The sequence below is a fragment of the Saccopteryx leptura genome, chromosome 7 (genome assembly GCF_036850995.1).
Source record: "Saccopteryx leptura isolate mSacLep1 chromosome 7, mSacLep1_pri_phased_curated, whole genome shotgun sequence".
NCBI lineage: Eukaryota > Metazoa > Chordata > Mammalia > Chiroptera > Emballonuridae > Saccopteryx > Saccopteryx leptura.
Genome location: NC_089509.1, coordinates 114,304,635 through 114,331,282, shown reverse-complemented (window position 1 = coordinate 114,331,282; position 26,648 = coordinate 114,304,635). Strand labels below are relative to the sequence as shown.

At 45.5% G+C, this 26,648-nt stretch overlaps 1 protein-coding gene across 3 annotated transcripts in view; it reads right to left on the bottom strand.

Annotated features, from left to right (window-relative positions):
• Positions 1-6,221: 6,221 nt before the first annotated feature.
• The window catches only part of COPS7B (COP9 signalosome subunit 7B), a 35,937-nt gene continuing 15,510 nt past the window's right edge, over positions 6,222-26,648 (bottom strand). For all 3 annotated transcript variants that reach the window (XM_066345484.1, XM_066345486.1, XM_066345485.1), the window contains exons 4-7: positions 24,968-25,056; positions 23,035-23,237; positions 20,210-20,315; positions 6,222-7,408 (exon numbers count right to left, since the gene is read on the bottom strand). In XM_066345484.1, the coding sequence (XP_066201581.1) occupies positions 7,250-7,408; positions 20,210-20,315; positions 23,035-23,237; positions 24,968-25,056 (557 nt within the window). In that variant the 3' untranslated portion in view covers positions 6,222-7,249. The remainder of the gene's footprint in view (positions 7,409-20,209; positions 20,316-23,034; positions 23,238-24,967; positions 25,057-26,648) is intronic.

Sequence of the window (26,648 nt, the reverse complement as noted above, 5' to 3'; positions counted from 1 at the left end):
GTGGTTCCTTTGAAGCTGACCCCCAAGAGGCTGTCTTTGTTGCTTGAAACCCTCCCTCCTTTCTCCCCTCCACATTCACAGTATTTGGGAATAGACCTTTCAGGAGGTAATTAAGGTCAAATGAAGTCTTAAAGGTGGAGCCCTAAACCAACATGACTGGCATGCTCAGAAGAGACTCCAGGGAGGCACATGCTCAGAGAAAAGGCCATGTGAGGACACAGTGAGAGGGTGGCCATCTGCAAGGCACAGAGAGAAGCCTTAAAAGACACCCAATGTGCCAACACCTCGATCTTACACTTCTGACATCCAGAACGGCGAGGAAACAAACTTCTGTTGCTTCAGCCCTTACCTTGTGGTATTCTGTTATGGCAGCCCTACAACATAATACCCTGGGTGAATGGGGGGCACCACTTACCAACTTTGTGAGCAGACTTAGGAGACGATGGCAAGCAGAGCTACCCAGTTGGTTGTTGACTATAGATATTGGCAGATGAACCAGAAAGAGATCTGGGTGTTACAAACGAAAGTGGGCCCATGGGATGAATCATATAACCCCTGGAGAATGTACAGACGTACAGTTAGGACACAATGAAACCCTAGCAGACATCTCCACCTGAACTATGGAGGAAGAGATGCCTCTGAAGAAAATTTAGAATAGGCAGCCTGACCAGGTGGTGGCGCCGTGGATAGAGCGTCAGACTGGGATGTGGAGGACTCAGGTTCGAAACCCTGAGGTCACTAGCTTGAGCATGGGCTCACCAGCTTGAGCACGAGGTCGCTGGCTTGAGCGTGGGATCATAGACATGACTCCATGGTCACTGGCTTGAAGCCAAGGGTCACTGGCTTGAACAAGGGGTCACTCACTCTGCTGTAGCCCCCAGTCAAGGCACATATGAGAAAGCAATCAATGAACAACTAAGGAGCTGCAGCTAAGAATTGATGCTTCTCATATATTTCCCTTCCTGTGTGTCTGTCCCTATCTGTCCCTCTCTGTCAAAAAAAAAATTTTTTTTAAACAGGCAGAGAAACACAGGAAAACCTAGAGATTGGGGCCAAGACAAGAGGACCCTTTACAAATTAAGCTCAACAGTGCTAACTATAACATTAAGATCAAGCCACATAGAGAGTGAGATGGTTGTTAGATGAACAGGCTCCTTGACAAGAGAATCGTGAGCTAATGATTGGCAGTAGAAGCCATGAGGCAAAGAATTTCAGTGGGGGGGAGGAAGTAGAGACAGAAAAGATGGGCCGCTCTCAAGCTTGTTTGTTGGAGAAAAAAGGTGGCTGGAAAGAGACTTCAGGTTCAGGGAGGGTGTCCTCAGTGTGTAAAACTCTTCCTCCCACGCAGCCATTAGGGAGGGAAAGAGGCAAAAGAAAAACCCTCGATGGGAAAGGCAAGGCGGCTCGACACCACACAGGTGGGCAGACACTCACCCACTTACCGGGAAGGAGGGATGACTTCCACATGACAAGAGCAAAGGAGGTAAGGGCAGATGTGGGTGGGATCTGCAGGTGGAAGAAACAGCGTTTTCCCCTAGCGTCCCGTTTTCACTATGAAATGGGGAAATAGTCATCCTGAGAGGGAGGGCTGGGGGTGGGGGTACACTGTTTGAAGAGAGCAGTGAATCTGTAACAGCTGTAGAGAATGGCCGACAGCTGACAGGATGGCCCGCAGCCGAGGACCCAGTTAGGGTGAGCGACACCGGAGTGGTGGCACCACCCTAGGAGCTGTGTGACTTCTCCAGCAGCCAGATGAGGTGTCGAATGAGACCACCCATCTTTTTAGATTGTCCGTGTGTCACTCTTCCTATTCTGTAATTTCCTCAGGGGCTCCCCATCCTTCAGGGTACAGCTGGAGGTGTCGGCTAGGGTTCCACTGTGACTTATACCTTCCCCACTGGTTAGGGGTCCTCCCACAGTTCCACCCAGTTACCTATGTTTGGAAAAGTAAACAGCTGGATGAATCCACGGTGGGGTTCTGCTAGGAAAAAGCACTGGAAGGACGGGCATGATGTCACCAAGAAGAGCTGAGCTGCCTCTTACCTCTGCCTTTCCCATCACTCACTTCCTTGTGGGTTTCACCCTTAACCCAGGACAACAGTTCTCATCCCTACCAGACCCAATGTGCCATTTTTAGTGAACAGCTAACACCACTGTTACCGTCCTAAGGTCAGGTCATAGATAACCAGACTTTAAGTTTAACAGGTCGATTTAATGTCCTCAAGGTAATGTAAAGGAGATGGAAAGTGAAGTTCATATGTATTAAAAAGTGTATTTCAATCTGTACATCTTAAGCATAACTACAAGAAGACTTAAAGAAGCAGTCAGAGGCTCATGACTGCACCAATTCCCCTAGACATGGACACAACCAGACTGAGCAAAGGCCACACTTGAAACTCAAAGCCCTAAGCCAGGGGTCGGGAACCTATGGCTCGCGAGCCAGATGCGGCTCTTTTGATGGCTGCATCTGGCTCGCAGACAAATCTTTAATAAAAAAAAAAATGTTAAAAATATAAAACAGCCTGACCAGGCAGTGGCGCAGTGGATAGAGCATCAGACTGGGATGCAGAGGACCCAGGTTCGAGACCCCGAGGTCGCCAGCTTGAAGCGTTGGCTCGCTTGTCTGGTTTGAGCAAGAGCCCATCAGATTGAACCCATTGTCACTGGCTCCAGCAAGGGGTTGCTCAGTCTGCTGGAGGCCCACAGCCAAGGCACATATGAGAGAGCAATCAATGAACAACTAAGGTGTTGCAACAAAAAACTGATGATTGATGCTTCTCATCTCTCTCCGTTCCTGTCTGTCCCTGTCTATCTCTCTCTGACTCACTGTCTCTGTAAAAAATTAAAAAAATATATAAAACATTCTCATGTATTACAATCCATTCATTTCCTACCGCTCGTGTTCACAGTTGCAGATGGCTGGAGCCAATCACAGCTGTCCTCCGGGACACCACCAAATTTTATTGGATAATGCATAATGTATACGGGTCGTTGTATGGCTCTCACGGAATTATTTTAAAATATGTGGCGTTCATGGCTCTCTCAGCCAAAAAGTTTCCTGACCCCTGCCCTAAGCAGTGTGGCAGTCCTTCAGGGCCAGGAATGACTCTAAGGACAAGAATTGAACTGTGGTTGGATTTCAGGCAACCCAGCATATTCTAGATGAAATGAACAGCAAATGTGTCAAATTATCACAAGCTATTTATCATCTGCGCTTTTTGGTCCCTGCCCCATTTCCTATGACTGAAAGTTTCAGAGGAGAATCCCACTATCCTGGTTCTCTCAGATTTGTACACAAGAACAGTGTGCACAGAGGGCTCTAAATCTCTCCCTAACGCTGCCCATGTAGAAACCAGGACGCCTCCCCTGGAGCGACAGTACAGCACAAAGAGCTTCAGGAAGCAGACTGCCTAGGGTTCAAGGTGGCGACAGCCAGCCCACAGGCCCTTGTACCAGGCTAATTACATCTAAACCATTTAATTCTATTGAATCCATGTTGATGAGGACGCCTCTTCTGAATGTCATGTTTCCGTGTAGAACACCCCTGCACATCTCACTCTGGACTTCCTTACAAAGTGGCTGGGGGGGATTGGGAAGCTGACACCGTGGTGTCGCTGGGCGTCAGTTAAAAGCAAGATGCTCCTCACTGGAACAGCAGGGTACCAAGGGCCCGTTTGGGGCACAGACCCGAAAGGAGAATGGAAGACACAGGAGCTGGCAGGACATGCAGTCAGGCGATCCGGGAGTCTCGTTCTGTCACTGGCCATGGGGTACTTTGAATCAGTCTCCCCTTTCTCATATGGAAGGTGAGGACCACTGTAATACTTACCCGTACCTCATGAGACAGCTGAAAGAATCCTGTGACTTACTGTCTTTGAAGACAATTTGTAGAGCACTTTACAATGTGTTTGTATTCTTGCCAGTACTGTTTTTAAGGAAACAGAGGAGCATGGGTTCAGGCCATGGGACAAACGAGAAATGATCACATAGTTCACACTAGTCAAGGCCACACACTTCCTATCTACTCACTAGTGCGAAAGACTTGCTGAGTGACTGTGCCTGTGTTGGGTCTGGAGAGAACAGTCACGGCCTGGCCAGGTAGCTTGGATGGAGCATCGTCCCACAGCACCAGGACTGTGGGTTCAATCCCCAGCCAGGGCGCACATGAGAATCAACCAATGATGTGTAAGTGGAACAGTGAATTGAGGTTTGTCTCTCGCTCTTCCATCCTTTCTCTCTAAAATCAATAATTTAAAAAAATATTTTTAAGTCTAGGTTAAAAAATCTTTAAAAAGAATACAGGCCCTGGCCGGTTGGCTCAGTGATAGAACATTGGCCCAGTGTGTGGACATCCCAGGTTCGATTCCCAATCAGGGCACATAGGAAAAGCGACACTCTGCTTCTCCACCCCTCCCTCTCCCCTCTTTCACACTCTCTCTCATCCCCTCCAGCAGCCATGGCTCAGTTGGAGCAACTTGGCCCTGGGCACTGAGGATGGCTCCATGGCCTCGCCTTGGGCGCTAGGCTAGCTTGATTGCCAAGCAATGGAAAATGGCCCCAGGTGGGCAGAGCATCGCCCCCTAGTGGGCTTGCTGATTGGATCCCAGTTGGGGCACATGTGGGAGTCTATCTATCTGCCTCCATTTCTCAAGAAAAAGAAAAAAAAGAAAAAGAAAAAAGAATGCAGTCCTGGACCACATAACGTTTCTGTCACCAATGGACAGCTTTTGGGCAGTGGTTTCATAAGATGGTAAGCTGAAAAATTCCTACCGCCTGGAGCCGATGTAGCTGTCATAGCGAGCCTCAGGCAGGTCCTTCCAGAAGCATTCCAAAAGGAGGCGCTGTTACCCTAGAGAGGAACCTCCCTGCTGGTACTGCCCCCAGACCCTCCAGTGGGACGAGATGTGCAGGGGGAACTGGATACTGCTGGGCCTGACCCTGAGCAGCCCTAGGCCCACGTGTATGTGTGTCGTAGTTTTAAACAAAAAGTTTTTGAGCAGTAAAAAAATAAAACATTTTAAAAGCAGAAAATAGCTTATATTCTTGAATAAAGATAATAAAGAAAATATTTTAGTACAGTTGTACAATGTGTTTTAAGCTGTTATGACAAAAGAGCCAAAACATTTTTTTAATTTAAAAGTTTATGAAGTAAAAAAGTTATAGTAAGCTAAAGTTAATTTATTATTAAAGAAAAAGTTTTTCTAAGTTTAGTGTAGCTAAGTGTACATCATCTATAAAGTGTACAGTGGTGTACAGTAGGGTGCTGTAACTTCACACACACTCTCTCGCTGACACGCTCAGAGCAACTTCCAGGTCGGCAGGGTCCATTTAAGGTCAGTGCCCACACAGGTATGCCACCATGTCCTTTTAGACCTGCTTTTACTGTACCTTTTCAGTATCTGCAGTCTTCAGCACAGAAACGTGCTGTAAGGCTTGTAACCGGAGAGCAGCAGACTAATGCATACAGCTTGGGTGCGCCGCAGGCCAGAGCACGCAGCGGTGTAAGCGCACTCTGTGATGCTCACACGAGGACAAGAGCGCCTACCAGTGCAGTGCTCCGAGCATGCCCCATCATTAAGCAACACATGACTGTAGATGCAGAAAAACCTAGAAGGCTTGGAAATTATTTCTGAGTAATATACTGTTTCAAAAAATTTCCCCGAAATGTGCTCCACAAGGAATCACCAGAAAGGATTTGGTGGCAACATCAGAGTGGGAACAGGCTGCTCTGAGACCGGAAGGATGCATTTCCAGTGAGGATACGGGATGCAGGATGTGCCGAGTTTATTTAACAACAGAACCCCCTTGTCCACTGAGCACCTGTCAGGGGATTTCATGAAACAGACTCTGGGAATTAAACACTCCCGTTGCACACATTGTATGGGCACACGGACCAGCTTAAAGGGGAAACAAGAACAACTTCGTTAACATCTGATGAGCGGCAGGCAGGAGCTGAGCACGCAGGACCCCGCCAGCGGCCCCCAGGGCACGGAGACGCAGCCTCTCCCTGCCCGCCCTGCGCAACCCCGATCGCCACAGGACACCTACTCTTGTCATTTTTGTTCAAAAATGTGCTTTTTCCCTCAGTGAAGTTTAATGTCAGCCCAGACCTCCACTTCCCCTTAAAAAAAAAAAAAACACGCACACATACACACACATCACCCTCCAACCAGGTGACAAATCCCGGCAATTGGTCTACAACAAACATTGACACGAGGGGGGAAAGGCATGTTGAAATGTATTAGAATCAGAACCTGTACAAAAAAAAATTAAAATATAACCTGAAACTGTTCAAGTTCAGAAAGGCTAGTCAAGTCCTTTTCTCTGCCAGGAGAATGCCATCATCCGAGGGCTCTGGGCCACGAGCCAAGGAGGGGTGGAAAGAGGGAGACAGAAGCAGCAACAGGTCCTTCCCCAGAGGGCCTGGGCACCATCACCCCCGCCGTGGGCGCGGCCGGGAGCAAGTCAAAGTCTCGGGAGAGCAAGTGTTGGCACACAGCTCCGGGGCAGCTGGGCCTTCACACCAAAACCCAGGCCGAGGAGTCAGAGGCAGCCGGAAACACCAAGCTGGAAGAGGCTTCTGCTAGCGGGCAGACCCTCCACTGGGGCTCAGATGCCAGACATTAAGTCAGCACAAGCTCCCAACCAATGAACGCCTGGAGCTGGGCTGACGAGGCTGGAAACCCACAGGTTCAGTAAACACAGCCCAGCCTCACGGCTTCCCTCCGTGGCCTGCTCGGAGCCACTCACGAGGGACGAGGCAGGAGGGGAAACAAAGCTTTCTGATTCCTGGCTAGAGGGTGCCTGCACCATTGTGGGGACTGCGAGACATGGCCTGGGAAGGAGTGTCCCCTCCTCACTCAAAGAGGAGTCTCCTTCGCGGTCAGCCCTGTGGGCCGGATAAAGCTGCCTCTGGCTGTGACCAGCCTGACAAAACGACATGGAACAAAAAGAAAAACTGGGAGGAAGACAAGCCCTTAAACAGAGACGAGACCTCCTGGAGGGACGCGGGCAGTGTCGGACCCTGCTGGGATGGCATCAGTGGAGCCCCTGAGTCTGCAGGGAACAACTGGGGAGGAGGAAGTGGCGGGAGCTAACGGTTCTTCAGAAACAGTACCAACCGGGTGGGGGGCGCCAGTGCGGGGCGGGCAGGTCTGGAACTCACCACGGCAGAGAGGAGGAAATAGGCCCTTGCTGTCCCCTCCACACCTGACCCAGGCCTGGTGAGTGCCAGCTGCCCCAGCCAGCCCTAGTGGCGGCTGGAGACCAGACCTTTCACTTTGGACATCTTCTTGGTGGGCTGCCTCTGCTCAGTGTGAGGGGGACACTCCCGTCCGGCCAACTGTTGCTCCATCTCCTGAGCCGAGGAGGACGCGGTGGCTTTGAGAGTCTTCTTGATGTTGGTAACCTGGGGACAGACAGAATTCTGTGCTCAGACGATAAACACCAAAAACCCACCAAAACGCGTCCTCATTATAGTGGGGGCCACCGAGGAAAGAAGCCAGAATCCTCCGCAAGAAAATCGGAAATTATCTTGAGAAACCCAGATGAGGACAAGCAAGCAGGGGCTCCTCGTGGGAGATACCTGGGAATGAGTCAAGCGAAAACGTGGAATGAATGCGTGCTTAGTTGAAAAGAGAGAAAAGCCATGTGAGAGCAGACCTCTGGGCAGAGGCACGACACCAACGGTAAACAAAGCAGCGGATACAACGGCCGCAGAAGCAGAGAGGGTGACCAATAAGTCTAGGCTCAACCAGCTGCAGCTATGCATCTATGACACCAAGTATTTTCACAACTCCGGGGATACAGCTCCCCAACCCCTTCCTGAATAAACTAACTGCAGGACAAACTTGAGCCAACAAAGCGATAAATGATGAAACTGTAGTCAAAACCCTGGCAAAATGCCGTCACACCACTGCTTTCAGAATCCCTTTCTTCACTTGACAAGGAGGCACTCAAATATCTGTAAGCGGCTCCTGAACGTTTCCCACGCCAGATAACAGGCCCTCCGTGGCATGTGTGCCATTCTACTAGGAGTGCTCGCAGTCTCACGTGAGTCCCCGTCTGTTGTCCACCTGTGCGCAGCTCCCACGACAGCCTTCTGTATGCACCGCTGCACACTGCTGTGAACATCTGCAGAGGACATGTTCCTACCAGTGAGCTTTCAGATCAGTCTGCACATAGTTCGCAGCTGTTGCTGTACCGCCTTCTGAGACGTGACCGTACCCAGCCCATGCCTACTAGGATACACACTCCCCAACGCCAGCTCTAATGGACCCGATGCCCCTGCCCTTCAGAGGCTGGGAAGAGGAACAGCAGAAGAGGGAGCATTAGTGTTCCTTTCAATCATCAGAAAAAAGAGAAGGGGGTGCGGAAGAAGGTGGTACATGGTAATGGTGAGAAAGTGAAGGGGGATTCCACGTTCGCTGGGAAGCAGGTTTGGTTTTCTAGGGAGGGAGAAGAGAGCCGTCAGGGTCAAAGGTGCTCAACAGAGTAGCAGAGCTTGAGTGACAGTTCAAATGCAGAGCCCACACAACGCTAAGAGGGAGACAAAAACCAGGTGCCTGGAGGTCTGTCGCCTACAGGGTGAGCCTCAGCTACACTGGAGGTCATTTCTGGTTTCGATTCTGGTTGTTTTGAGATACAGGAACGGCCATGCCCCAAACTGCTGTCATTCTATCACCACCACCACCTTTCTAAAAGCAGCACTGTGGGCTGAGAGAGGAAACAGAGGGCTGCCTAAGTCCAGCCTGGGTTTACCAGCACCCCGCGGGCCAGGAAGTACCGTCACAGACCCCCTCCCGGGCTCACTGGCGCCTGGCCTGGCCTGGAGTGGCGTGGCAGGACAGTGAGCGAAAAGGCTGGCGCAAGTGGACAGCTTGCCACTCTTTCTCTTATAAGGGATATTTGTGTTTGCTTTATTTCAAGGTATATTCTGATGCCCTGGGAGGAGAGACTGAGAAATGTGTTTTTCAGTTATCAATGCTTTATAAAATAGATGTTTATAAAAACATTCCAAAGCTTCTCCAGTTTGATGCTAAGTATTTAGAAGAAAATTAAGATCTTAACAAGAGCTCACAGCATGGTAAGTTTATTTCTTTACATGTCAATCACCTCTGATTTCCAATGTGTTAAAGAATACTGCAACTTTGCCTGGCCTATAAAGCCATCGACCTAGAATGCTTAGGTCACTGGTTCAAAACCCTGGGCTTGCCTAGTCAAGGCACATACAAGAAACAAGCAATGAGCAACTAAAGTGAAGCAACTATGAGTTGATTCTTCTCACTCCACACCCCCCTCTCTCCTCTCTGTAAAATTAGTAAATAAAAAATCCTTTTATAAAAGTGCAATTTAGAAATATACGTTAAGGTGTGACCTGTGGTGGCGCAGTGAACAAAGAGTCGACCTGGAACGCTGAGTTTGAAAGTTCAAAATCCTGGGCTTGCCCAGTCCAGGCACATACAAGAAGCAATGACTACAAGTTGATACTTCCGCTCCTCCCCACTTCCCTCTCTACTTTCTAAAATCAATGAATAAAATATTTTTAAAAATAAATATCTCTCCGTTCCTGTCTGTCTGTCCCTGTCTATCCCTCTCTCTGACTCTCTCTCTGTCTCTGTAAAATAAATAAATTAATTAAATAAAAATATACATTAAGACAATGAAAGAAAACAAGACTCATGCCCGTATGTTCAGTACCTGGGATACACTGTCTGCGGGAATTTATTTTGATTTCCCCGAAAGCTGGCAAGATTGTATCTAAACAAAACATTAGAAAGACAAGGCCTGTATTTCCAAAACTGGTCTCTTTTCAAGCAAATGCCTATCTTTCCCACTTCGCAAAACAGCTTATTAAAAATACAGTTTCCTTAATTTCATCTTGGCTAATAAACACCATTTGACTTTATTTCCTCAAGTTGTTCATGCATTAATTTTTTTTTTTTTTTTTTTTTTTTTTTTTTTTGCAGAGACAGAGTGAGAGTCAGAGAGAGGGGTAGACAGGGACAGACAGACAGGAACAGAGAGATGAGAAGCATCAATCATTAGTTTTTCTTTTGTTGCGTGTTGTGACACTTTAGTTGTTCATTGATTGCTTTCTCCTATGTGCCTTTACTGAGGGCCTTCAGCAGACCGAGTAACCCCTTGCTCGAGCCAGTGACCTTGGGCTCAAGGTGGTGAGCTTTTGCTCAAACCAGATGAGCCCGCGCTCAAGCTGGAGACCTCGGGGTCTCGAACCTGGGTCTTCCGCATCCCAGTCTGACGCTCTATTCTCTGCTCCACCGCCTGGTCAGGCGCATTAATTTTTATTAAACAATCAGCTTATACTACAAATAGTTTTCTCTACCAATTCTTTCATTTAATATACTGAGAAACAGAATGAAGAAATATACTGGAGTCACCACCATCAAGCTGTTAAATTACTAAAATCAAGTAGGTTGAGGCCTGAAGAAACAATTCTATTCTTGCTTTAACTAGTCTGGGAACTTGAACTTTTGAACTCTCCAGTCCTGCGTCAATGCCTGGATATAGATCAATTCCTGGATATCACTCTGATTGCCCCCTGAAGGACTGAGGAAGAACGTCCTCTATCCAGACCACCTGACATCCAGTATGCAGACCATCGGTCAACTAGAGAATTGTCACCCTCAACCAATCCAGAGGCTAAGAATGCAGGACTGATTCTCCTCAAGAATGTACTTTTTCTTTTTTTTCTTTTTTTTTTATATACTTTTATTTTTTTAATGGGGTGACATCAATAAATCAGGATACATATATTCAAAGATAACAAGTCCAGGTTATCTTGTCGTTCAATTATGTTGCATACCCACCACCCAAAGTCAGATTGTCCTCTGTCACCTTCTATCTTGTTTTCTTTGTGCCCCTCCCCACCCCCTATCCCTCTCCCATTCCCCCCTCCCCCCCGTAACCACCACACTCTTATAAATGTCTCTTAGTTTCACTATTATGTCCCACCTACGTATGGAATAATACAGTTTCTGTTTTTTTCTGATTTACTTATTTCGCTTCGTATCATGTTATCAAGATCCCACCATTTTGCTGTAAATGTTCCGATGTCATCATTTCTTATGGCTGAGTAGTATTCCATAGTGTATATGTGCCACATCTTCTTTATCCAGTCATCTATTGATGGGCTTTTTGGTTGTTTCCATGTCCTGGCCACTGTGAACAATGCTGCAATAAACATGGGGCTGCATGTGTCTTTACGTATCAATGTTTCTGAGTTTTTGGGATATATACCCAGTAGAGGGATTGCTGGGTCATAAGGTAGTTCTATTTTCAGTTTTTTGAGGAACCACCATACTTTCTTCCATAATGGTTGTACTACTTTACATTCCCACCAACAGTGTATGAGGGTTCCTTTTTCTCCACAGCCTCTCCAACATTTGCTGTTACCTGACTTGCTAATAACAGCTAATCGAACAGGTGTGAGGTGGTATCTCATTGCCGTTTTGATTTGCATTTCTCTAATAGCTAAAGAAGATGAGCATCTTTTCATATATCTGTTGGCCATTTGTATTTCTTCCTGGGAGAAGTGTCTATTCATATCCTCTTCCCATTTTTTTATTGGATTGTTTGTTTGTTTGTTGTTGAGTTTTATGAGTTCTTTGTATATTTTGGATATTAGGCCCTTATCTGAGCTGTCGTTTGAAAAAATCATTTCCCATTTAGTTGGCTTTCTGTTTATTTTGTTATCAGTTTCTCTTGCTGAGCAAAAACTTCTTAGTCTGATGTAGTCCCATTCATTAATTTTTGCCTTCACTTCTCTTGCCTGTGGAGTCAAATTCATAAAATGCTCTTTAAAACCGAGGTCCCTGAGTTGAGTACCTATGTCTTCTTCTATGTACTTAATTGTTTCAGGTCTTATGTTTAGATCTTTGATCCATTTTGAGTTAATTTTTGTACAGGGGGAGAGACTGTAGTCCAGTTTCATTCTTTTGCATGTGGCTTTCCAGTTTTCCCAGCACCATTTATTGAAGAGGCTTTCTTTTCTCCATTGTGTGTTGTTGGCCCCTTTATCAAAAATTATTTGACTATAGATATGTGGTTTTATTTCTGGACTTTCTATTCTGTTCCATTGGTCTGAGTGTCTATTTTTCTGCCAATACCATGCTGTTTTGATTGTCGTGGCCCTATAATAGAGTTTGAAGTCAGGTATTGAAATGCCCCCAGCTTCATTCTTTTTCTTTAGGATTGCTTTGGCTATTCGGGGTTTTTTATAGTTCCATATAAATCTGATGATTTTTTGCTCTATTTCTTTAAAAAATGTCATTGGAAGTTTGATGGGAATTGCATTAAATTTGTATATTGCTTTGGGTAATATAGCCATCTTGATTATATTTATTCTTCCTAGCCAAGAACAAGGTATATTCTTCCATCTCATTATATCTTTTTCAATTTCCCTTAACAATGGTTTATAGTTTTCATTATATAAGTCCTTTACAAGAGAATGTACTTTTTCTTACAAGAACTGAGCTTTACTTTCTTCTTTGAAACACTCTTTTTCATTCTATTCAACAGTATCTTAGAATTACTGACAGTCTCATAATGAATGCATAATAGAAATGAATTTTTAATGAATCCCCAAATAATGGTTCTATTTTTTATCCTTTGCACACGTGTTTCTGTTGAATATGTCATTACAAGCCTGTCAGAAAACAACTGGTGTTTCTCTTTATAGAGACCTCAGATGACTTGGGCTAGCTTTGGAGCCATGGTGTCCACGTTTGTGATGTTCACGTCTAGCTCCTCCAGTAACCTACTGACAAATGCAAGGCAGCCCTCCATGGAGAAGCCGGGCTTCTTGTGCAAGTGCCTCTTAGCCTAAGAAATGAGACCCCTCATCCTGCACCACGTCACAGCCTGCTTCACACTGGTTCTATTACAGACATGCCCTGCTCAAGTCAGCTAGATCATTAGCATTTTAAACACACAGAACTCACAAAGGTGACTGCTTTACCCAGGACTCCCGTAACTGAAGTGGAGTTAAGAGACAACTATAGTTTCTTGCAAGATTTGAGCAGGTCTCACCGTAGATACCACTTTTGGGGATTCAAGAGTGGCTGCCCAGGTAGGCCCACCAAGTAAATCTGTTTTGGCCTCATGAAACAATCTTGAGAAGTCCACTTAGTTCCACTTTCACTGAGCCACACTTCAAACGATGACAAACACTCCCCCATAGACTTATCTTCTTTGGCCTAAATATCCTCAGTCCCTCCTCATTTTCTTCCTTGAGTGGCCTGGCTCACAGGCTCCCCGTCCCATTACAATGAGGAACAAAATTTTTGTTGCATCCACACCACCACTTGTTCTTACCTAATTCGAGCGTGCTGATCTCAAATCTAACATTAGTTTTTCTCTGTAAGCTACAGTTTTTTTGCAATTCAAGATTTTAGGTTTTCATCTTATTGTAAAATTTTCAACATTTAGTTTAACAATGAAGTAGAATGTCTTCTTGGGCATCATCTTTGTGAAAATATAATAATTTATATAATGCAGTAAATACACTAATAAAAGATGATTGCATCAGAATTTGTCTACAATTTCGAAATAGAACATATTAAAACACTTACTTTAATCATAAAATTTAGGCAAAACTTATTTAAATTCTGTTCAGGCAAAAAGTTGCATTTGTAGCTCTTGCATTTGTGTACTTGCTGAGGACAATCTCGTTTGATGCTCCAGCAGTAGTCTGCCATCACTAACAGCTCCAAGACTTTTGGGAAACTTATCAAGGTGACTGTTCAGGAAGTGAATCTTTTTTTTTTTTTTTTTTTTTTTTCATTTTTAGAGAGGAGAGAGAGAGGGAGAGAGAGAGAAGGGGGGAGGAGCTGGAAGAATCAACTCCCATATGTGCCTTGACCAGGCAAGCCCAGGGTTTCGAACCGGCGACCTCAGCATTTCCAGGTCGACACTTTATCCACTGCACCACCACAGGTCAGGCTCAGGAAGTGAATCTTAACGCTCATGTTACATCCAATGTCGCGGAAAGCCAACAGCATCCTTTGAACCAGAAGTTCATAGTTTTCTGCTTTTTTGTTGCCAAGGAAGTTCTGTGTAATTGCCACAAAAGACTGCCTGCCATGCTGCTTTCTCCTCCTTATTCATCTTCCCAGCAAATTCTTCATCACATATGAGAGTTCGAATTTGCGGTCCATGGAATACACCTGCTTTTATCTTCTCGAAAGACAAGGCAGGTAAAGCAGAAATAATATGTTGAAAGCATTCACTTTCTCTATTCAAAGCCTGAACAAACTGCTTCATTAAGCCAAGTTTGATGTGAAGTGGGGGAAAAATGATCCTGTCTCGATTAACTACAGGTTTATTCACAATATTTTGCATCCCTACTTCCAGAGCTTCACGTTTGGGTCACTCCTTCTGTGTCCAGTGTTTCTCCCGAGCTCGGCTATCCCACAAACACAGAAAGCAAGGATACTTTGTGAAACCTCTCTGTTGTCCTAGCAGGAAATTTACCACTTTAAGATCCACACAAATGATCCAGTTATGAACCTCATACTTCAGTAAGTCGAGGACAATTTTTATGTCATTCTTACTAAGTCATTCAATTCAGGTTGGCTAAACTGCTGAGAGGTTAATGACTGCTTGGCATCAGAAGACCCTTCAGATTCTACAACCATTTCCTCATGCATCTTATCAAAATATACTTGATCACCATGTTCACTTTCTTTGTCCTTAGAAGAAATAAAACCATTGAAAACTGGAACTGGGAGTGTCTCAGAGTGTGGGACAGATCATATTGTTGAAGGAATATTAGGATATTCAGTCATATGACGTTTTTTCTTGCCGATGCCCTTTGTATGGATCAGACAGAAATAACAGTCACTGTTATGGTCCTTAGGTTCACGCCAAACCATGGGAATACCAAAAGGCATTCCTTTGCGTTTTCCTTTTGTCCAGCACGAAGCATTTCCTCATAATTATAACACACAATAGGAGGAGCCCAATTCTTGTCTTGATCCTCAAGGGGAACTTGAAAATAGGCAATATATGCATGTGTCACAAATGATAAATATTGCGCCTTTGACGCTGAAGTGTGTAACAGCCACATATATAACAGAAGGTGTCAGGACTATTCTTACATTTACGCCTACTCGAAGAAACCATGATTCAACCTTAAAACAAAATAAGAGGGTGTTTTATCAGATAATTTTTTACATTTAAAAACAACTACAATTATGTAAAAGTGATGTTTGTAAACATTAATTGCCTTGTGGTTATGTTCAATCCAAGAGTCATTGCCCTTTAACTCCAATTTAAAAACCAATGCATGCCATCAACTGTAACAAAAAGAAGTTAAAATTGCATAAAAACTATAGAGCATGCACCAAAAAACGGATTTCAGATTTGGAATCAGCGATGCAGAAATATATAGAAACAGTTCTAAAACCTCATGCAACAGAAAATGAGAAAGAACTTGTTCCCCAGGTTATCCGAGATGACCGGGAGCGTGTCAAGCCCTTCAAAACGTGGGTCCCAGGAACGTTCAGGTGGGACTGTACCTGACAAATCTGCAGCCCAGCTTGCTAGACCTTAAATGTTCAGGCAAAATTCTGTAGGGAAACCTCTCAGCTCTGAGACAAAGCCAGGGCAGACCACAGGAAGTACGGTGCCGGACGGAACAGAGCTGCGGGAGGAGAGAGCACCCTGCAGAAGGAAGCAGGGGACACAGCTGCCGCACTCCAACAGCCAGCAGGCCCTCAGGACTGTCGCTAACTTCACTCTTGGGGGGTTTTCTATGTCATGGAAGGCAAAATTTACTTTGCCCAATTACGCTTTCTTACCTATGTGACTCGAACAAAGCCTAATTTGTAAATGTAGCCATAGCTATATATTAACATTCCACAGAACATGAGACATATCCATGTTCAAATATGAATAAAGACATGCTCCAAAACCAAGTATCAACGAGGAGGTGCTTTGTGATGCTTCAACCAACCATTCCCTCCCCTCCAGAGCATTTGCCCAGAGATAACAAAACAGCTGACAATTGTATTGTTCTATTTCCCCCAGGTACACTGGAATGGTAACTAATTAATATGTTATTTCTGCAGAAGGTGGGAAAAAGAGAATATTCTTAGATAATGAGTGATGAAGCTGACTTCAGTAAGAATAAAGGCGCATGAAGCTACAACTCACCAAAAGGAAGTTACTTGTTATAAGATTTTGGGGGGGAAACATCAAGTATTTCCCTCTGAGGAAAAGCAATCTAATTTAAGGACTACTAAGAAAAGATCACCAACTCCATTGACAGAATGGCTAAAAACCGTCGGTCAAGTGTAACACAAGCATAAACGCCACAGAACATGGCGGAAGTACCCATGTTCTTTAGACTTCCTTTCTCTTCTAATCAACAGACACCAGGGAGCCTGTGCTGGGGCTGCCAGAACCCTTGGCTCACAGGCCTGATCACCATCTGCCGAAAGGAAAAACTGGCCAGGCTTTAGCTGTGCCCATGCCCCCTCTCTTCTCATACTGGTCTAGTCCAGAGTCTCTGCATTTTTTAAATCAGAAGGCTGGGGGGGGGGGGGGGGGGAGTTGGTATTGAAGGTGTCTTTAGACTTTTCCTCAAATGTCTCCTCTCTAACTTAATCTAATCCTTGTGCCACCTGGTGGTGCCAGCAGGCTCTGCCAGCAGGAGGATCCATAGCTGTGTTTTGCATCAGTAAGCCACTGATTACAGATCCATGAGTCCTGGCTCTTTTTGTAAAAAAAACAACTCTAATTTAAGAGTCCACATTGTTGTCTAAGAACCGGTCGTGCCTCAACATGAGCCAAGTGTCTAAAGTACCTCTGTTCGCATCTACCCTCTTTCATCAGAAGACGCTGGTCCTGAAAATAAACTTGGACTGATCAAAATTCTAAAACTGGTAGCATTCATTCATCTTGATTAACCACCACAATCCAAGCCCACCAACTGGCAACAGTCGAGGGGGCAGCAGCAGTGATCGGGCTCTTCCAACCAGGTTACAAACAGGTTGTTTCATGCAGGCTACCCCACTTAGATGGGCACATTTCACCTCCAAACCTCGTGGGCTTCAAGGGTTTGATTTGCAGGTTAGAATCAGTGGAGGGGGCACAGTGATTAGCCCTTCCTATTCATTCAGACATCAATTCCCAGTCAGAATAGAGGCCACAGTACTCAAGAAGGTGATAATACAGCTTATTAGAGAAGCGGCAGGCTTATTTCCATAGTTGTATTTGTCTTTCACTAAAGCTAAATTAAATGTAATTCATACTTCTTTGACTAAAAGTAAGGTTAAAAACCAATTATGAATAGTATGTAGGGGAGTGTGTGTCTATCCAAAATAACTTCATTCTAGCTCATGAAGTGCAGAGTTGAACAGTACACTGATACACTTAAAGGTTGTGCCAGAAATACTCAGTTCAATAAACATGAGAGCAACTACTATGGGTTAGGCACGGGACAAGGAGCTGATCTTACAAAGACAAAAAGGACACAGGCTTTATTTTCAAGACTACATATAACATAGCAGGGGAAATCAAAATTTCACAAATCCCCCTTTGAGAAGTACATCCACTCACGTTCCTTAGCTGCAATTCTGGGCCCCACTCTGCCACACTTCTGGTCATATGATTTATAAAACTCATTAAATACCATTAACACTTCATGCCCTATCACACAAAAGAAGGACGTCCAATGCTAACATTTGATCTTAAGGGCTCCAAACAAATTCTGAGGTCACTCCACAGATGTCCAGGCTACCAGCACACAAACAAATGTCCATTAATTCAAAGGCTGCAGCCTGTGTCACTCTGAGAGGTTAAAAGTGTCCTCAATAACCAGGTGTCCGCCCTGGCCGGTTGGCTCAGTGGTAGAGTGTCGGCCTGGCGTGCAGAAGTCCCGGGTTCGATTCCCGGCCAGGGCACACAGGAGAGGCGCCCATCTGCTTCTCCACCCCTCCCCCTCTCCTTCCTCTCTGTCTCTCTCTTCCCCTCCCACAGCCAAGGCTCCATTGGAGCAAAGATGGCCCGGGCGCTGGGGATGGCTCTGTGGCCTCTGCCCCAGGCGCTACAGTGGCTCTGGTCGCAAAAGAGCGACGCCCCGGAGGGGCAGAGCATCGCCCCCTGGTGGGCGTGCCAGGTGGATACCGGTCGGGCGCATGCGGGAGTCTGTCTGACTGTCTCTCCTCGTTTCCAGCTTCAGAAAAATACAAAAAAACAAACAAACAAACAAACAAAAAACCAGGTGTCACTTTTATCTTCACTTGCATTTCATCCACCAAACTTTTTCCCTTTCCTCTTTTTTTAATGTGAAACATATCACACATTTCAAAAAGTTTTAACACATATGTATTTAAAGAAAGCGAAATGAACACTTTCCTACCAAACAGCAGGACAGGGCCCTGACGCCCCACGTGCTCCACCTAACCACACCCCTCCCTCCACTGGGCACCGTAACCACCATCCTCCTAGCCATCTTCTTTGTTTTTATAACTCCAATTATTTCTTAGCAATAAACTTTTTTTTTGTATTTTTTCTGAAGTGAGAAGCAGGGAGGCAGAGAGACAGACTCTTGCATGGGCCCGACCAGGATCCATCCAGCATGCCCACCAGGGGGTGATGCTCTGCCCATCTGGGGTGTTACTCTGTTGCAACGGGAGCCATTTCTAACACCTGAGGTGGAGGCCATGGAGCCATCCTCAGCGCCCAGGGCCAACTTTGCTCCAATGGAGCCTTGACTGCAGGAGGGGAAGAGAGAGAGAGAGAAAAGAGAGGAGGAAGACTGGAGAAGCAGGTAGGCGCTTCTCCTGTGTGCCCTGGCTGGGAATCGAACCCGGGACTTCCACACACCGGGCCGATGCTCTACCTCTGAGCCAACGGGCCAGGGCCAGCAATAAACTTTTTAATTGAGAGAAAATGTACATATCTTTAAGACAGTCTGTTGATATTAAACATTAAAATGAAGTGAAAGGAAAAACTGTCCCTTTTTATTTCAATAAATTTTACTGACTTCTTAGGATTGCTGCAATTTTTTTTTTGAGCAAGGGAGCAGCGGAAGGGTCAGACAGGAAGGGAAAGAGATAAGAAGCATCAACTTATAGTTGTGGCACCTTAGTTGTTCACGGATTACTCTCTCATATGTGCCTTCATCAGGGGGCTACAGCAGAGCAAGTGACCCCTTGCTCAAGCCAGCAACCTTGGGTTCAAGCCAGCAACCATGGGGTCACGTCTATGATCCAACGCTCAAGCCTGCGACCCCACAACTCAAGTCGGCAACCTTGTGCTCAAGCTGGATGAGCCCACACTCAAGCTAATGACCTCAGGGTTTTGAACTTGGGTCCTCAGCTTCCCAGGTTGACACCCTAGCTACTGTGCCACCACCTGGTCAGGCAGGATTGTTGCAATTGTAAAGAGGTTTTAGGTATCATTTTTTATGTACCTGCAAATATATAATGGGTCACTTAAAAAATATAAAGTCTACAGCATCGTCAATAATTTTAAATCTATTTCTAAAAACAATAAAGTATACAAATATTTTACCCCTTCAAAGAAAACTTTTGCACAGTCCTTAGCTATTTTTCCAAAAAATAAAACACTGATGGTGTTGATCTCTGAATTTGAATTTTCTTTTTCTTATAGCCCACTCTTCAAAACAGCTGTTCTGTTTCCACCATTAAGTTAAAGAGATACATGCAAGTTTTCCTGGATATGTTTCTTGCTAAAATCACAACCTGGCTGTAGGGGTCTGAAATCTACTTTGTGCAATTTATTTAGTGTCTCAACTTCAGACACCCCACTGACTTATTAATTCAAGAGGCGTATCAGATCTGCTGCAGTGCTGTCCAAAGCAAATTCAACCAGGGAAGGTGATATCTTGTGCATGCTCTAGAGCAAAAAGCTAAGAAGAGCTCCGACTGGCACGTCCCTCTCTCCCATCTTTAAGGTACACTCAAACTCATTTCTTTCGCTCTTCTGCCACAAAGTGCATGTGTACTGAGGAATCACAGTGCTCTCTGCTTTCCAAGCCTGCTCACTCTCGGCCACCAGTAAGCAGAGAGGAAACAGCACCGGGGACAGAGACCGCATGACACCTCTGCCCAGCACTCAGCCAGTGCGTTTGGTGACTGCTTATTTCATCTACAGGACTCACATGATGAAGGAACAAACAGGGATACCCTGGCGCGTGGGCAGGAAGTCCCTTCCTCACCTCTGCCTCCACCTGCTGCTGAGTCCGGCTGTGGTTCTCCTTGTACTGGTTGGCTCTCAGAACTTGCTGCTCGATGCCCAGCAGAACTGCTTCACAGCCATCACACCTACAAAGGAAACCAGAAGTCCTGAGCCCAGAAAGGCCTGGGAGCTCTCCTCCAGGCTCCAGTATCTCCCTCCCCAACTCCTCACAGGGGTCTTTCTGTACCACTCTCTCTGCCAGGGTTCTCAGCCCCGCACGCCTTCCAAAAAACAAGCACTTCTCAACATAGAGCACATGAGACGAACATAGAGGATGTGGGGTAGTTTCTGAGAATACCGCTTCAATCTCCAACCTTTGTATCCCATGGAAAAGTTTCATACATTGTAAGATAAAAGGAATTAGGAGAAATTTTATACTTTTCTAGAAAGAGAAAATTATTCTTTTCTTAAATTTTTTTTAATTTTAATTTTTTTTAGGTCAAAGATAGTGAGGCATAACCCTGCATGCACCCCAACTGGGATCCACCCAGTGACCTCATCTGGGGCCGATGCTCAGGTACTGAGCTATTTTTAGTGCCTGACGCTGATGTGCTGACCAACCAAGCTATCCTCAGTGCCTGGGGCCACAGCTGCACCAACCGAGCCACTGGCTACAGGAGGAGAAGAGGGAGAGAAGGGGGTGGGAAGAAGCAGATGATCACTTCTCCTGTGTGCCCTGACTAGAAATCGAACTTGGGACATCCATACACTGAGCTGACACTCTATTCACTGAGAAACCAGCCAGAGCCAAAAAATATTTTCTAAAAGCATCCTATTTTTTTTTTTTTTTAAAGTAGGAGAGGGAAAGAGATGAAAAGCATCATCTCATAGTTGCATCACTTTAGTTGTTCATAGATTGCTTCTCAGGTGTGCCGTGACTGGGGTGCTCAAGCTGAGCCAGTGACCCTTTGCTCAAGTCAGCAATCATGGAATCATGTCAAGGATCCCACTCAAGCCGGCAATCCTGTGTTCAAGCTGGTGAGCCTGTGCTCCAGCCAGATGAACACATGCTCTAGCCGGTGACCTCAGGGTTTCCAACCTGGGACCTCAGCATCCCAAGTTGACACTCTATCCACTGCACCACCACTGATCTGGCAAAAAGCAATCTATTTTGAAGACTGCCCCCTTCCTTAGAAGTTTAAGTTACTTCCTGCCATTCTCCTCATTTTCACTTTCCTACTTTTTATTTTGAAAAGTTTAAATCAAAAAAAGGTTGAAAAATAGTACAATGAATACCCACACACCCTTCATTTAAGATTCACAGCTGTGAACATTTTGCCCTATTTTTGGTACTGCTCTGCAACCCAGTTTTGTTTCAAACTGGACTCCAATAAAGAAACACAAGTTCTAAGAATCTGTACTAGTAAACACCCTGGGGTAGGTTAGGATGGCACCATTAAATAGAAACATAATTGTGGGCTAAAAACATAGGAAGCCAGACTATGTGAAAAAAAACATAGCTAGCCATCTCAGAAACAGCATACAACAACTAACTTCAGTGGATTGGAAAGCTGGATTGTGTACGCCAGACCACTTTCAGGTTGGCAGTATTTTCTAAGTTTATTTCCCATTTATTCTGCTTTACAGTCTTTTGAAAGCTCCTACTTTGGTCAGAGGTTGTAAAGGGAAGGTGTTTGGGACCACACCTGAGCTAGACCTTGGGGTGAGGGTGGGCAGCACATGCCCTGGGGTCCAATAGTAGCTGAAGTGAGGAAAACTTGGGTGGGGGAGGCATCAGACCCCAGGGGGTCAAAGCTGGACATTCTTGTCTGGATATAAGCCTGAGACTTCATCTCTTTTATAAAAAATAATGTCCCTCCCCCTCTGTACAAAGCTCACCTACTCTGATTCCTTACCTCCGAAATGCCACAAGCCTGCCTAGGAACATGTGCTCACCTGCAACCATGGTCTAATCCTGGCCCTCCTTCAAAACTCAGCTAAGGCCTGACCTGTGGTGGCGCAGTGGATAAAGGGTCGACCTGGAAATGCTGAGGTCGCCGGTTCGAAACCCTGGGCTTGCCTGGTCAAGGCACATATGGGAGTTGATGCCTCCTGCTCCTCCCCCCTGTCTCTCTTCTCTCTCTCTCTCTCTCCCTCTCTCTCCTCTCTAAAATGAATAAATTAAATAAAATTAAAAATTAAAAAAAAAATCAGCTAAAACCTCCTATTTCTTACTAAACCCACCTGGCTTTATAAGCCCCAAATCAATTAAATAACTTATTTAACAAACCCTTGTAGAACCTAAAACAGCTCTTGCAAACATCAGATTCTATTAAAATAGAGTGCACACTTTTTTCAATATACCAGAATATAGTTATCAAATATTCCACATGTGAGTCTGTGTTCCAACTTAGAATAACCATTCCTTGTTTTCACTATCCCTCCCCATGTTTTATAAACACCAGCCCAATGTTACTGATGCTGAACACGGGCTCCCTTACACAAAGAATCTTCCCAACACTAAACACCTGAGTCTGGTCAAACTGAGGCTGAGTCCAACACAGCTGGGATCAGCATCATACAGCTAGGCTGCAAAGACTCCATGTGCCAACCCTGGGCCCACCACTGAACAGCCCTCAGCTGCACTAGGACAAGAACTATTTTACAACCAATGCACTAGGAGGCCTGAAACGATTGCTGTTGCCACACAGCTCTAGCAATGTAGCCCTTCACTCTCTGGCTAACCGTCCCAAGGCCACAGGTCCCAGGCAGCCCCAGCTAACACCCAGAGACTGTATTTCCCCAAGCAGAGGCTACATATCCCGCTCCCTGAAGAGAAGGAACCCCTCCACCTTTCAGCCTCACCACTCGTGCAAGGTCTTGACAATATTATTGATGTCCTTCTTTCGGATGTCACGGCCAATGCAGAAATCCACCTCCAGCAGCTGGTTCCGCTGGTCCAGCTTGCCCTGGATGACGTCAGTGTAGACAGCCTCGATGATGAGGTCCTCCAGTTCCCGGAGATTCCGCACCTCCAGGTCCCTCAGCAGCATGGAGTAGGGGATGCACTGCAGGTAAGGCCATGTGACATTTACAAAAACCTCTGGCAAACATTCAAGAAATGCAGGTAATACTGACACAGTCAGCAGCTGTCGGGGTTACAGGGAACGCAGCACAGTGATAATTATTAGCACCGACGGCAATAAGAGATGGAACACTGAGCTGCAAGACCGGTGGAAACCAAACAAGACCCACAGCTTCTGGAAATGTGTTCTTCAAGATTCTCTTCAGCTGTCATTCTCTGAAGCAAACTCTTTGAGATCCTGAAGACTTTCCAGAAGAGAAAGGGAAATACTCAGTATATGCACTCTGCCACCTTCTGGAAGCTTGCAGACTTTACATAAAATGTCAGATCATTGCAAAACTCCAAACGATCTCAGACGCTGGTGAGGAGAACTGGGGGCTGAACTGCGGGCTTACCCAGCAGAACACAGGCCAAAACACATGCAGGCCGATACATCCACCTGCGGGTGGCCAGTGAGGGCAGCCAGCTCAGAGGTCATCCTGAAGTTTACAGCTGTTTTCTCAGACTCTCACCAATGTCAATTCCTAACAACAACCCTTTATTGGGCAGTACCGACATCCTGCATGACTCCAGGACAACTGGATATCTAAACATACAGTTTTCCGCAAGTCCTGACACATTACTTTTAGTTTGGAAATTAATACAGCGACCAAATCTGCAGAAACCAACAGGAGGAAAATGCATACAGAGACGAGAGTAACAGCAAACATATCTAGCGGGGGTTTCTATGACTAAAGGTCTGAAATCCAGGGGCGGCAGTGGGCTTACAATGACAGGCTGTAGAAATGAAGTTTTAAGTACTCCTACTCTGCTACACTTAAGAAGTCTGTGATTACAATAAAAGAAGAACATCAGGTCTTCATTTCCTAACAAAATAGGCCTCCCATCTGAAATGTCAGGCTGAGAATGAGAAATCTGTGATTAGATCAGGTAAGGTGATTTCAGCAACTGCAACAGCAGTGCAAGAACAAACAACCTCTCAAGCTCAATCACAAAGGGAAAATGCAAATAACGACTTTTTCAAAGGCACAAGAACTTATAGACACTTCGGCTGGGATTGGGCAGAGAGCCGAATCAACTATAAATTAACCAAATCTGGATCTTCTTTGTTGATGACTATGAGCAGCTGGTTGCCAGGCTGCTTCTAAATTGAGCAGGGCCGAGAACTCAGATATAGTGGAGCGACATCTCACAGAAAGTTCAGGTCTCAAGCTAGCAGTAAAAGGCAAAAATTCCAATTAGCATAATTAACTTTGTAAATCCCCACAGGAAAGCAGCATATTAAAAATCTACTGCTCAGTAAGTCCAACAAAGCAAGTCTTCCCTCCAATGTTAGCAGAGTTCACTGTACACTAAGCAACAAACGAAGTGGTTAATATGCCTTGAGGTGCCCTGCTGTCTGAAAAATCCACATCTAAGACCGCAGTCTCACATGGTGTGAACATTAAAATGGCAAAATGCTCACTCCATGTGAGGCACCACGGCATACCAGAACTGAGACCTGCTGATTTACGATCAACACTGGGCATCTTTTTCTTAAAGGAGAGGGTAATTGTCAACAGTATTTTAATTACCTTTTTTCTCTTTTGTCCTTTGCCAAGAAAATTTTATGCATTTACACTACGACTCTGCTGTGGGTAGTGGGGAGTTCCCGCACTGAATGCCGCTAAGCCTTGCCCGGGGAGGAAGACAGGGAAGGGTTCGGGGCTGTACCTTCATTCTTGACGCCAGGCTCACGATGGTCAGGTGTTTCAGCTTGTTCTGCTGAGCCGTGCTCAGTTCTGGCAGGCTCTCCTTGTTGGCTGCACAGTCCCACCCACCACAGAAATCAAACACAAAATCAAATTAGGATTTCTTTATGGAATAAGCACACCATTTCCCCACACCAAATCTACTACTGAATCACTGTCATGACTCTGCACTTACCCACTAGGCACAAGCACCTCCTGTCTTACTGGGAAGACCATGTGCTTCCGAAGAAAACAAGACTCTCTATACACAAGGCGTGAAGGCACGAAATGATATAATAATTATCTTAATGGAATACTAGCTGTGCCCTCTGTGACATCCAATCAAGTTTAGTAAGTCTTTGGTAAGCATCTGTTATGTGCAAGGCACTGTCTCCAAGAATCAGGGCCGCTGAGGATTAACAGGATGGTCCTGTCGGAGCTGCTGCACTACTCAACTCCAGGGGCAAAAAACACCTGGAGCTGGGCGACTCAGTGGCCCTGGACTTGTCCTCGTGGTACAATCAGATGTTTCCACAACTACAAATGCAAGACAGAACAGAAAAAAGGTGCAAACTACCAGAAGAGAGCACAAGGGTGAGGAAGACCAGGGGAAGGAAAGAGAGAGAAAGGGAGAGAGTGCTAGGGAAAGAAGGGGAGAAGGGGTGAGAGAAGGAGACAGAGAGCAAGTGAGCCCAGTCATATTAGGGAGGCACGGAAGAGGAAAAGAAACATGGAGTTTGGGATGAGCCTTGAGCAACGGGAAAACTTCAGAACCGGTGATGATGCTCACGACAGCAATGGCGGCACGCAGGTAACACACGGCCAGCTTTACTTAGTGTAGACATGCACAGATCCACACGCACATCCAGTTAGCCCTCACAACCCCCAAGCCAGATTCTAAACGCTTTCAATTCCTTATCCATAATCCTGGATTCCAAAAAGGTGGATCCAATCTGATTTATTTTTCACTGAGCGTGGTGCTAAAATTCATCCAGTAGCAATTCCTGATCTGAACTGAGGCGGGCTTTTTATCCCATTTGTTCTGAATATTCACTTATTTTGCAAAATCATCAGTGTGTTTGACTATAGGTGCTCTCCACATCCCTCACGGGTGTTTCATTAAAAGGCATATGTTGCCCTGGCCGGATAGCCCAGTTGATTAGAGTGTTGTCCGACAGACAGATGTTGCCAATTCGATCCCTAGTCAGGGCATATACAGGAACAGATCAATGTTCCTGTATCTCTTTCTCTCTCCCTTCCTCTATCTAAAATCAATAAGTAAAAGTTTTTTAAAAGGCATATGCATATTACCTTTAATTTTATTTATTGATTTTTAAAGAGAATAGAAGGGGAGATAGAGAGAAGGAAGAAAGGAAGGGAGAGATAGAGAGGGAGGAAGGGAGGGGAGAGAGAGAGGGAGGAAAAGGAAGGGAGGAAGAGGGAAGAAGAGGGAGAGAGAAGGGAGGAAAAGGATGGGGAGGGAGGGAGAGGGAAAAAAGGAGTAAGAAAGAGAAATATTGACTTGTTATTCCAGTTATTTATGCATTCACTGGTTGATCCTTGTATGTGCCCTAACCTGGGATTGAACCCTAAACCTTGGTGTACCAGAAAGAAGCTCCAACTAAGTGAGCTATCCAGCCAGCGCTCATATACAACTTTAAATT